Source organism: Dipodomys merriami, unplaced genomic scaffold (genome assembly GCF_024711535.1).
Source record: "Dipodomys merriami isolate MVZ:Mamm:240054 unplaced genomic scaffold, mDipMer1.0.p SCAF_328, whole genome shotgun sequence".
Taxonomy (NCBI): Eukaryota; Metazoa; Chordata; class Mammalia; order Rodentia; family Heteromyidae; genus Dipodomys; species Dipodomys merriami.
The window spans coordinates 1,104,912-1,117,426 of NW_027204804.1; the positions used below are offsets into that span (position 1 = coordinate 1,104,912).

General features: G+C 48.7%; 1 protein-coding gene across 7 annotated transcripts in view; it reads left to right on the top strand.

Annotated features, from left to right (window-relative positions):
* The window catches only part of LOC138841763 (transmembrane protein 265), a 55,036-nt gene that overhangs the window by 39,385 nt on the left and 3,136 nt on the right, over positions 1-12,515 (top strand). For 5 of the 7 annotated variants that reach the window (XM_070042636.1, XM_070042639.1, XM_070042638.1 and 2 more), the window contains 9 exons: positions 202-467; positions 609-811; positions 5,452-5,621; positions 5,767-5,963; positions 6,045-6,159; positions 6,347-6,466; positions 7,052-7,246; positions 7,402-7,485; positions 7,591-10,627. In XM_070042636.1, the coding sequence (XP_069898737.1) occupies positions 202-467; positions 609-811; positions 5,452-5,621; positions 5,767-5,963; positions 6,045-6,159; positions 6,347-6,466; positions 7,052-7,246; positions 7,402-7,485; positions 7,591-10,236 (3,996 nt within the window). In that variant the 3' untranslated portion in view covers positions 10,237-10,627. Of the gene's footprint in view, positions 1-201; positions 468-608; positions 812-5,451; positions 5,622-5,766; positions 5,964-6,044; positions 6,160-6,346; positions 6,467-7,051; positions 7,247-7,401; positions 7,486-7,590; positions 11,201-12,133; positions 12,305-12,515 lie in introns of those variants that run through there. The other 2 variants (XM_070042642.1, XM_070042643.1) reach the window with 2 other exon arrangements.

Consider the following 12,515-nt stretch of genomic DNA (forward strand, 5'->3'; position numbering starts at 1 on the left):
TTTCATACATGCATATAAAGTATGTCTACTATATTCACCCTCAAGGCCTCATGCTTGATTAGCAGGTGCTCTACCACTTAAGCCACATCTCCATAAATTTCATTTCTGAATTAGCATATAAGAATTTAGGTTTTCTATAGAATTCTGATGTGAACTTTTGAGTACACTGTTTTTGTTTTGTTTTCTTTCTGTTGTCTGTAGGATTCTCTGGAGGAAAAGCGGAAGCGACAACGGTCCGAACGCCTGGAACGGATTTTCCGACTTAGTGAGGCTCATGGGGCCCTGGCTCCTATATATGGGACTGAAGTCCTGGATTTTTGTACCCTGCCCCAACCTGTTGCCAGCCCCATCGGCCCTCGTTCTCCTGGCCCCAGCCACCCCACCTTTTGGACTTATACTGAGGCTGCCCACCAGGCTGTTCTGTTTCCCCAGCAGCGACTAGACCAGCTATCAGAAATCATTGAGAGGTTGGCATAGCTAAGTGCTAATGGGGAGTGGGTCTTGGGGTCTCAAGAGTAGATGATAGTGCTCAGGATTGGTGACGGTACTAACCTTTGGGGTTATTTCAGAGTCCCATCTTTTACACTCTTGCCTTTTTCCTTTCACAGGTTCATCTTTGTCATGCCTCCTGTGGAGGCACCTCCCCCTTCCCTGCATGCCTGCCACCCACCTCCTTGGCTGGCCCCCCGCCAGGCAGCCTTCCAGGAGCAATTGGCCTGTGAGCTTTGGCCCCGGGCTCGTCCTTTGCACCGTATTGTGTGTAACATGCGCACCCAGTTCCCTGACTTGAGACTCATCCAGTATGACTGCGGTGAGTTCATTGGCTAGTTCAAGACTTTTGACCTCTTTTTGTACCTTATAGCAAGACTTATTTTGGATGCATGCATCAGGTCTCTAGGGATTTGTGTAAAGCATTCAATTTTTTAAATTATTATTATGGACACAATGGAGAAATGTACAGGGATTGATGAACCATTGTTTTATGAACATTTGGGATATAGTAACAACTAAGACAGCATTGCACAGAGATTTTACATTTATAGGACAATTTGTGGTAGTGTAGGACTTCGAGTTAATAGTAAATTTTTGACTGAAAGAGAACAAAGACTGGACACTGATGGGTCATGCCTGTAATCCTAGCTATTCAAGAGTCTGAGATCTGAGGACCCTGGTTCAAAGCCTTAGGAGCAGAAAAATTGGAGAAACTCTTAGTCTCCAGGTAACAACTGAAAAGCAGAAGTAGGTGCTGTGGCTCAAGTGACAGAGTGCCAGCCTTGAGCAAAAAACTAAGGGATAGCTCCCAGGTCTCGACTTCAAGTCACCCAGTACTGCTGTATGCACACACAGAATATAAAGACTCTCAGATAAAATGCATTTGCCTGGTAAATAACAAACTGACTAACAATGGCTTAAACCACTAGAAGAACATCTGTTGTTCATGAAAAATTCTGAGGAGTAGCATATAGCTGTTTTATCAAATTTATATTTTCATAGACCCCAGGACCTTTTTAGTTTTTGTTTTTATTTCCCCCCCCCTCCCCCTGCCTGTCACTCTTAGCTGTTACTTAGTTTTTTGTTTTTGTTTTTGTTTTTTGGGTCCAGTCGTGGGGCCTGCACTCTGGGCCTGGGCGCTGTCCCTCAGCTCTTCAGCTCAGGGCTAGCGCTCTACCACTTGAGCCACAACGCCACTTCTGGCTTTTTTTTTCTTTTTGCTGATGTGGTACTGAGGAATCGAACCCAGGGCCTCAGGCATGCAAGGCAAGCACTCTACCACTGAGCCACCTTCCCAGTCCCACTGTTACCTAGTTTTATTTTTTAAATAAACTCAGGAGCTGGTGCTGTCCCTGAGTTCTTTTGTGAAGGGTAGCATTCTACCACTTGAGCCATAGCTCTACTTCTGGTTTTCTGGTGGTTAATTGGAGTCTCGTGGAGTTTCCTGCCTGTGCTGGCTTTAACCCATGATTCTCAGATTTCAACCCTAGCTAGGGTTACAGGTGTGAACCACCAACTAGTTCCTTCCTGTTTGTTCTCTTGCTTGCTTCTTCACGGTAAAGTAGCTCCAGGAAGCCAATGGACTTCCTCTAAGCAGGAAGTAAGTGGTTGAAATAAAAGCATTCATTCTTAGAACAATGTTTAATTGTTCTTTTTTGTGGGGTGGGGCTTGAACTCAGGTCTTCGGCACTGTTCTTGAGCTTTTGTGCTGAAGGTTAGTGCTCTACCACTTGAGCCACAACTCCAATTCCTGCTTTTTCTGTAGTTAATTGGAGATAAGAGTCTATTGCATTTTCCTGCCTAGGCTAGCTTCAAACGATAATCCTTAGATTTCAGCCTAAATAGCTGGGATTATAAATAAGCATGAGCCACCAGTGCTTGCTGAGATGTATTTCTGGGAAAGAAAGTTTTCACAGGGACTGGGAAGGTGGCTCAGTGGTAGAGTGCTTGCCTTGCATGCACGAAGCCCTGAGTTCGATTCCTCAGCACCACATAAACAGAAAAAGCTGGAAGTGGTGCTATGGCTCAAGTGGTAGAGCACTAGCCTTGAGCTGAAAAAGCTGAGGGACAGTGCCCAGACCCAGAGTTCAGGCCCCATGATGGACCAAAAAAAAAAAAAGAAAGAAAGTTTTCACAGTCCATTGACTAGAACTGAACCACATTCACATCCCTAGGGTAATCACTGAAAAAGGGGAAGGGCAGAAGAAATATGGTTTATTTAGATCAATCATGATTTATTTCCTGGGGTTGGATGAGGCCTCACTCCCCTAGGAGCAAAGGATCTCTGGCTGGTGTCCACAGTGTTCTATCAGTTTCTTTTGCCCAAAAGTGGCTGTTGGGATACTAATGATTAGTTTCTGTCATAATAAATAATTCTTTGTAATACTTGAGTCTTTGGTAAAAGTGTTCAATCTGGTGATAGAGTCGCTGTGTTCTATCTCCAACACTTACCTCACTCCACTACTCCCACTCCCCCCCCCCCAAAAAAAAGGGGGGCCTGGGCATGATGTTATATACCAGTAGTCTAACTACTAGCGAAACTTGGTGATAATCTCAGAAGTTTGAGACCAGGCTAGACAAAATAGGGAGACCCCATTAAAAAATACTCAAGCTGGGAACTGGTGGCTCATGCTTGTAATCCTAGCTACTTAGGAGGCTGAGATCTGAGGATCACAGTTCAAGGCCAGCCCAGGCAGGAAAGTCAGTGAGACTCTTATCTCCAATAAACCACACAGAAAACCAGAAGTGTCACTGCTGGAGCACTCACCTTGAGCCCTCAGGCCCAGAGTTCAAGCCCCATATCACCACCAGGAAAAAAAAAAAGAAAAGAAATTAATACTCAAACTGGCTTTTAAAAAATATAGAAGTGGGCTGGGAACGTGGCTCAGTGGTAGCAAGTGCTTGCATGAGGCCCTGGGTTTGATTCAACCTCAGCACCACATAAACAGAAAAAGCTGAAGTGGGTGCTGTGGCTTAAGTGGTAGAAGGTAGCCTTGAGCTGAAGAGCTAAAGGACAGCACCCAGGCCCAGAGTTCAAGCCCCATGATGGACAAAAAGAAAAAGAAAAATATTCAAGTTTTTTGTGTTGGGCACTGGTGGTTCATGCCTATAATCCTAGCTACTCAGGAGGCTGAGATCTGAGGATCACAGTTTGAAGCCAGCCTGGGCAGGAAAGTCCATGAGACTTTTTTTTTTTTTTTTTGGTCAGTTGTGGGCTTGAACTCAGGGCCTGGGTACTGTCCCTGAGCTTCTTCGTGCTCAAGGCTAGTGCTTGACCACTTGAACCACAGTGCCACTTCTGGTTTTTAAGTGGTTAATTGGGAACTTTTCTGCCCAGAACGCTACAAATCACGATCCTCAGATCTCAGTCTCCTGAGTAGATAGGATTACAGGCATGAGCCACTGGCACCCAGCCTGACTGACTCTTACCTCCAGTTAATCACAGAAAAAGCGAAGCCAGAAGTGGTGCTGTGGCTCAGATGGTAGAGAACAAAGGAGTCCAGAGACGGCATCCAGGCCCAGAGTTTAAGCCCCAGGACTGGCAAAAAATAAAACATAGAGAAGTTATTTGTGTTTGATGGAGGGTTGACTAGATAAGAATCCCCTCTTGGGCTGGGAAAGTGGCTCAGTGGTAGAGCGCTTGCCTTGCATGACTGAGGCCCTGTTTGATTCCTCAGCACCACATAAGCAAAAAGAAAAAAGCCGGAAGTGGTGCTATGGCTCAAGTGGTAGAGCGCTAGCCTTGAGCTGAAGACCTGAGGGACAGGGCCCAGACCCAGAGTTCAGGCCCCACGACTGGACCCAAAAAAAAAAAAAAGAATCCCCTCTTTTATGGTTCTGATGTGTGATTTTCAAATCCCTGTGTATAAGCTACAACCATAGGTGTCTATTCTATGAGTCTGTTTTGGTTTCAGCTGGTATGACTTTTTTTTTTTTTTTTTTTGTCAGTCGTGGAGCTTGAACTCTGGGCCTGGGCGCTGTCCCTCAGCTCTTCAGTTCAAGGATAGTGCTCTACCACTTGAGCTACAGCACCACTTCCGGGTTTTCTAGTGGTTTATTGGAGATAAGAGTCTCTTTGGGGCTGGGAAGGTGGCTCAGTGGTAGAGTGCTTGCCTTGCATGCCTGAGGCCCTGGGTTCGATTCCTCAGCACCACATAAGCAAAAAGAAAAAAAGCCAGAAGTGGCGCTGTGGCTCAAGTGGTAGAGCACTATCCTTGAGCTGAAGAGCTGAGGGACAGCACCCAGGCCCAGAGTTCAGGCCCCACGACCGGACTCCCAAAAAAAATGTCTCACAGACTTTCCTATCCGGGCTGGCTGTTCCTTGAACCATGATCCTCAGATCTCAGCCTCCTGAGTAGCTAGGATTACAGGCGTGAGCTACTGGTGTCCGGCTTCAGCTAGTATGACTTTTGTAGTACTTAAAGGTATCTTGCTGCCCAGTCTCTGGTGGCTCACACCTGTAATTCTAGCTACTCAGGAGCCTAAGATCTGAGGATCACGGTTCAAAGCCAGCCAGAGCAGGAAAGTTATCTCCAATTAACTACCAGAAAACTGGAAGTGGCGCTGTGGCTCAAGCAGTAGAATATCCTTGAGTTGAAGAGCTCAAGGACAACACTCAGGCCAGACCCAGAGTTCAGGCCCCATGACTGACCTCCCCCTATATCCCTCCAAAAAATGTCTTGCTAATAAACTAAGAGATCAGGGTTTCTTTTGGTGGTGATCTGTTGATACCTGTATCCCTAGTGAAACTCAGAACTTAGATCCCTGATAAGAGTACTCTCTAAAAAGGGGAATCTATAAGGGGAAAATATGTGTAAAGTAAGTATTTTTGTTCAGTAGGCTGATTAAAGCCTTGGTTAAAGCCTTAATTACTTTTCACGTATAGCTTTCCAGTACTACGTATTCTCCCCCTTTCCAAAATGGAGAATTAGTTCCTTCTACCTCTTCGTATCTCTTCAGGAAAGTTGCAGACATTGGCAGTGCTGTTGAGACAGCTCAAGGCAGAGGGCCACCGGGTGCTCATCTTCACACAGATGACCCGAATGCTGGATGTATTAGAGCAGTTTCTCACTTACCATGGTCACCTCTACTTACGTCTGGATGGGTCTACTAGGGTTGAACAGAGACAGGTAACCAGGACATTTTCAACTCTTTACAGCTTAGCTTTGGCTCTTTTTCTTAATCCTTGGATTTTCGGAAAGGGCCCTCCAAGGTTACTTGGACCATTTTTGAAGTAGATCTCTAAATAGCATTTTTTTTTCTTCCCCCTTCTAGGCCTTGATGGAACGGTTCAATGCAGACAAACGAATATTCTGCTTCATCCTTTCAACTCGAAGTGGGGGTGTAGGCGTGAACCTGACAGGAGCAGACACTGTTGTTTTTTATGACAGTGACTGGAATCCCACAATGGATGCTCAGGCCCAAGATCGTTGTCACCGAATTGGTCAGACTAGAGATGTACACATCTATAGGTAATTGATTGGTCTTCCTTACTTTTTGTTAGGAAGGCATTGATATTTGTCTGTTTACACCTTTCCTCCATCTCCTCCTAGGCTTATTAGTGAGCGGACAGTGGAGGAGAACATCCTAAAAAAGGCAAATCAGAAGAGAATGTTAGGAGACATGGCCATTGAGGGAGGCAACTTCACCACAGCCTATTTTAAACAGGTACATGGCAGAAGAGAATTGCTGTGTTTATAGAAATGCTTCCTGCTTGCTAAAGAGCTGCTGCTTTGGCCCCCACAGATCTTTCAACAAGAGGAACTTTTCATACTTCTAAGCCTCATAGGTATAGACGTAAGAGTAGCACTCTGTTGGTTAACGTCTTAAAGATCTCTTCTGTTGTATCCAATAGCAGACCATCCGAGAGCTGTTTGATATGCCTCTGGAGGAATCATCCGGCTCATCTGTACCCTCGGCCCTTGAGGAAGAGGAGGAGACTATGGCTAGCAAACAGACCCATATTCTAGAGCAGGTGGGTACGCATAGAGTTGCTGCTTAACATGTTTCTATGTTTCTTCTCTTTTTGTTCATCCATGGAGGAAAGAACAGTTTCTGCTCTTTTCCAGATTATAGTCAGCCTTCGCTAGTGTGTGTGTGTGTGTGTGTGTGTGTGTGTGTGTGTTTACTGGAACTTGAACTCTGTGCCTCATCCTTTTGTGTTGCATATCTGGTTTTATCTAAACTTGGCCTTGGATTTTTGCCATAATGAAATCATAGATAAAATGTTTTTTTTTTTTTTTTTTTTTTTTTTTTTTTTTTTTTTTTTTTTTTTTTTTTTTTGTCGGTCGTGGGGCTTGAACTCTGGGCCTGGGCGCTGTCCCTCAGCTCTTCAGCTCAAGGCGAGCGCTCTACCACTTGAGCTACAGCGCCACTTCCGGTTTTCTGGTGGTTTATTGGAGATAGGAGTCTCACGGTCTCTCCTGCCCGGGCTGGCTTTGAACCGCGATCCTCAGATCTCAGCCTCCTGAGTAGCTAGGATTATAGGCGTGAGCCACCAGCGCCCGGCTAGATAAAATGTTTTTTAAGTGTTTTCTTTGTCTTCTGTATATTCTGGAAGGCCTTGTGCCGGGCAGAGGATGAAGAGGATATTCGTGCGGCTACCCAGGCCAAGGCTGAACAAGTGGCTGAACTTGCAGAATTCAATGAGAATGATGGGTTTCCTGCTGGTGAGGGAGAAGAGGCCAGTCGCCCTGGAGTGGAGGATGAGGAGATGTCCCGTGCTGAGCAGGAGATTGCTGCCCTTGTAGAACAGGTCAGTGTTGGATCTACTAGTACTTGCCTTCATCCTTCTTTTTTTTCCCCTACACTTATGGTGCCTTTTTCTGTCATATGTGAGTGATAATAAACAAGGTGATTGGGCCTTGGGCACCAAACCCCTTTGTTGATCACCTCTGTATTTTCCTGTAGCTGACTCCCATTGAGCGCTATGCCATGAAATTCCTGGAAGCCTCATTGGAGGAAGTGAGCCGAGAGGAGCTCAAGCAAGCGGAAGTGAGTATTTCTGGGGAATGAGACTTTGAGTGGGAAGCTGTTAATTGCTACACCTTTTCACTTTTCTTGCCTCCTGCTGACCTCCTTGGGTTCTGCTGTTGGTAGGAACAAGTGGAAGCTGCCCGCAAAGACCTTGATCAAGCCAAGGAAGAGGTGTTCCGCCTACCTCAAGAACAGGAGGAAGGGCCAGGGGCTGGGGATGAGATGTCCTGTGGGATTGGTGGAGGCAGCCACCGGCGCAGTAAGAAAGTCAAGGCTCCTGAGAGGCCGGGGACTCGTGTCAGTGAGCGTCTTCGTGGAGCCCGGGCTGAGAATCAAGGGGCAAACCACACTCCTGTCACGTCTACCCATCATACCCGTAGTACCTCCACACCCTCTCGTTGCAGCCCTGCCAGGGAGCGAGCTCCCAGGCCAGTGCCTAAATCACGACCTACTCCAACTTTAGTTCCTGCTACAATTCCTGCCCCAGTCCCTGCCCCAATTCCCATTTCAGCCCCAAATCCAGTCACTGTTCCTATCCATAGCTCACCTTCTTCCCCACCTCCTCCAAAGATTCCTCCCTCTTGTTCTTCTCCTGCCTGTACCCCTCCTCCTACCTGTACCCCTCCACCACCTCATACCCCACCACCAGTCCAAACCTCTCTCCTAAGTCCTTCCTCTCTTGTCCAGCTCGATTTGCCTTCTCTTCCTGACTCTCCCCCAGTCACGAATCCCCCTTTGAGCTTGAGGCCTGAGCCAGAACTGGGTACACAAGCTTTGGCATCTGTGGAGACCTTGGAGATGGCTGGTGTGACCAATTCTGGGAGTTCCCCGCTTACTCTTGTACCCCCGAAGGATCTGCTGCCAGTTGCTGTTGAGATCCTACCTGTGTCAGAGAAGAACCTTCCTGTCATTCCTTCTGCACCGAGTCCAACCCTGGAGGCTGGCAGCATCCCCAATGGTCAAGAGCAGGAAGTCTCAGATCCTGCTGAGGGACCCATCCTCACAGTACTGCCTGGCAGGGAGGAATTGCCCACCAGTCGGAGTGAGAGCAATGGGCTGGAGCTCCCACCTTCAGCAGCATCTGATGAGCCACTTCAGGAGCCACTGGAACCTGACAGGAACTTGGAAGAGCTGGTAGAAGTTCGGACCCTAACCTCCAGCCCAGAGAAGCCACAGGAACTTGTTACAGCTGAAGTCACAGCTCCATCCACCTCTTCTTCAGTCACCTCCTCTCCCGAGGATCCTTCACCTGCCCGGCCCCCTCGGCGTCGCACCAGTGCTGATGTGGAAATTAGGGGTCAGGGGACTGGCCAGCCAGGGCAACCTCCAGGCCCCAAAGTGCTTCGCAAGCTGCCAGGACGGCTTGTAACAGTAGTAGAGGAGAAAGAACTTGTGAGGCGACGGCGACACCGGGCAGCTGTCAGCACTCTAGTACCTGGGGTCTCTGAGACAAGCACCAGCCCAGGAAGCCCATCAACCCGCAGCATGTCAGGGCCAGAATCCTCACCTCCCGCTGGCGGGCTCTGTGAAACTGCTCCCACATCCTCACTGCCCACCCCAACCCAACCACCCTTCATAGCTCGTCGTCGAATTGAGCTGGGGGTGACTGGTGGGGGCAGCCCAGAGAATGGAGAAAGGGCACTGCTCACCATCACTCCCCCTGCTGTGAAACGTCGGAGGGGGAGGCCCCCAAAGAAGAACAGGTCGCCAGCAGATGCTGGCAGAGGGGTGGATGAGGCTCCTTCATCTTCATCTACATCAAAGGGAAAAACCAACGGGGCTGATCCAGGCCCTGGAGCTGAAACGCTCATTGTAGCCGAGCCTGTCCTAGGGCCCGATCCCTTTCACAAACCAGAGCCCATCATTCTGTCACCTGTGGAGAAAAGAAGGCGGGGGCGTCCCCCTAAAGCAAGGGAATTGCCCATCCCTGGGACCATTTCCTCTCCAGGAGATGTCAATTTAGAGAGCCGGACACAGCCACTCCCACTACCATCATCCCTGCCACCACTCCCACCACTGCTAGCCTATCCCACTGCTACTGTCACCAACACTGTCACCACTGTTACCATTTCAACATCCCCACCCAAACGGAAGCGAGGCCGGCCTCCTAAGAATCCATCATCACCTCGGCCCAGCCAGCTCCCTGTCTTGGACCGTGACAGCTCTTCTGTCCTTGAGAGTTGTGGATTGGGAAGGCGGCAGCAACCCCTGGGCCAGGGAGAGAGTGAGGGTAGTTCCTCTGATGAGGATGGAAGCCGTCCCCTCACTCGCCTGGCCCGCCTGCGGCTTGAAGCAGAAGGGGTGCGAGGACGAAAGAGTGAAGGGTCCATGGTGGTGGCTGTAATTCAGGATGACCTGGATCTAGCAGATAGCGGGCCAGGCGGGTTAGAACTGGCACCTCCTGTGGTCTCATTAACCCCCAAATTGCGTTCGACCCGGCTGCGTCCAGGGTCTCTAGTCCCCCCACTAGAGACTGAAAAGGTGCCTCGCAAACGGTCAGGAGCTCCCCTTGGTGGGAGTCCTGGGCTAACAAAGCGGGGTCGTCTGCAGCCCCCAAGTCCCCTGGGGCCTGAGGGTTCAGTAGAGGAGTCTGAGGCTGAAGCCTCAGGTGAGGAAGAAGACGGGGATGAGACCTCACGCCGCAGGCCCGGCCCCCGCAGGCTTGCTGGGACCACCAACCAAGGGGACCAGCGCATCCTACGCAGCAATGCTCCTCCCCACCTGTCTGGCCCTACCATTAGTCACAGAGGCCGAAAGGCCAAGACGTGAGTGGACTGCCTTCTCCCAGGCTTTCCACCACAGCCGTTCTCCCTCCATGACCAGGCCTGACTCTTAACCACTACTTGAAGTCTTTTGAGGGGGAAAGCCTCCAGGGAGACAAAGAGGCCTTCTCCCTTTCACCAAAGTAGGGAGTAGGCAACTGGTTGTCATGGAATGGGCTGATCACAATCCCCCTCCCTCCCACCCCTTATGGCTGGGCAGTGTTAAGGGTGGCAAGATAGTCTCTGTCCCCACCCCCTTGTACTTGATTCCCCAGCTATCTTTCACAGCCCCATGCCCTTAGGGGGACGGGGAGGGGCTTCTCTACAATGAGTTTTTTTTTTCTTTTCTTTTTTTTTTAAGAAGAAAAAAAATAATAAACTTAGTTTCTGTACAAGCATCCGCGTAAGGAGGCTTCTGATTTTCTGGTCTGGTGGAGGGCTGGGTGGGAACTTCGGCATCATTTTTCCCTCCTTTCCCTCTTGCAAAGGCCATAATACTGATCTGCAATCCAGGATTGTATACCACTGAGGCTGAAATTTCACCTCAAGAAGAGGGAAGATTGGCAAAGCTGACCTCCTGGTAGAGTGTTTCCCAAAAAGTTTTAGTTCTAAATTAGGAGAACGTATTTATCCTCTCTCCTAATCCCTTCGTTATGTGAAGCTCTTTGATGCCTCAGTCTGCCCTTCTTTTAACCCTTTGGCTCAGATGCTTCCTTTCACTCCTTTCTCCAGAAGGCAAGCAGCCTACCTCTTCTTGCTTCATCCCAGGGCCCTACACAGCGTTCCATCTAGCCAAACTGGTTTGAGTCAGCCACACCCCTTTCCCAGCTCCTGGGGCTCTTCAGAAGGTGGCTGGCCACCCAACCCTAGCCCTGGGTGGGGCTTGGAGCCCCGAGTCTGCTCCTCCACCCAAGTCAAATCAAACCTGAGGCTGGAGCTGAAACTCTCAATCCCTCCAGGCCTATAGCCAGGTAAGAGCCCCTGTTTACATTTTCTAACCTCAACCCCGTTACCCCTCTATGGGTGCTTTATGTTTACTTCAGCTGAGTTACTTATACCTATTCCCCTGCAGTTTTGTGGCATACACCTTCACTTTCTGCTTGTCTGGCCTCTTTCCCCGAGTCTGTCTGTTGTATTTGAGGAATCATAGATGGTTCCGTTTTGTTTAGGCTTTAAGGGAATGGTTGGACATAAGATTGAAGAGGGTTTTATGAGGAAGGCCTGAGAAGATGTGAAATGAGTAGGGCATCATTATGCAAGTTTCTATGTGGAGATGAGGTCATTTGGACTCTTGTTAATCTGATTATGTAGGTTAAAATGGGGGAGAAGAGGTGGCAAGGAGGCAGTCTAGAAAATAAGGTACCAGCTTGGGGGAACTAAGGTCTTTTTGATGTTCAGGTTCTTTAACTGTTTAAAAAGGAGGAGGGGCTTATATCGTAGGCCTCTCCCCTGGGTTACATGTCTTCCCCACACACACACTTCTATCCTTGGGATTGCTTATATGTGAAATGGCTGCTTTGAAGAAGGTTGCAAGACCTAGGATCTTGCTAGGTCCTCAGTACTTGGGAGTGGTCTCTGGGGAACTTAAGGGGCCTTTGAAATACAGTTTAAAATCACTTGTTCATGAGCCATGTATGCTGTAATTCCAGCAATCCCAAGCTAAGCTAGGAAGATCGGAATTTTAAGGGCCAGCCTGGACTATGTAAGATGCTGCCTTAAATGTCTTCAGCTTTGAGCTTCTTTTCTGGTCTGAGTCACTCACTAGAGGAATTTCCCAGTGAGGCAGCATTCCGAAGACTTGGGCCAAGCTTTCAAGACAGCATGCTTTAAGAGGGGTGGAGTTACAGCAAGCCAGTTCAAGGGCTTATTGTTGGGCTTACAAGTGCCTTGACTATCGCCCACAGGTGATGGAGGACGAGGAGAAGGCAGTGGAGAGCTTGGTGAGCAACACAGAAGCTGCTCATTCTCCATCCCCCATCCGTTGCTGCTGGCTCCGCCTTCGCTGTTTGGCAGCCACTAGCATTATCTGTGGCTGCTCTTGCCTGGGAGTCATGGCTCTTGTGTTTGCCATCAAGGTGAGGAATACAGTTCTGTGGGAGCAGGGGTGGGAATAAGGCAGTGGTTTTATCTGACCTGTCTGTTGGTCAGACAGTAGGTAAATAGCTATCAGTGCTTGGCTCTGGGCCTCAAGCCAGAATAAGGTGTGATTACTGTCATCAAAGGACCATGCATAGCCTAATAAAATAGGTAGCTATGAAAATGGGTAATATTAATAGTTCATCAGTA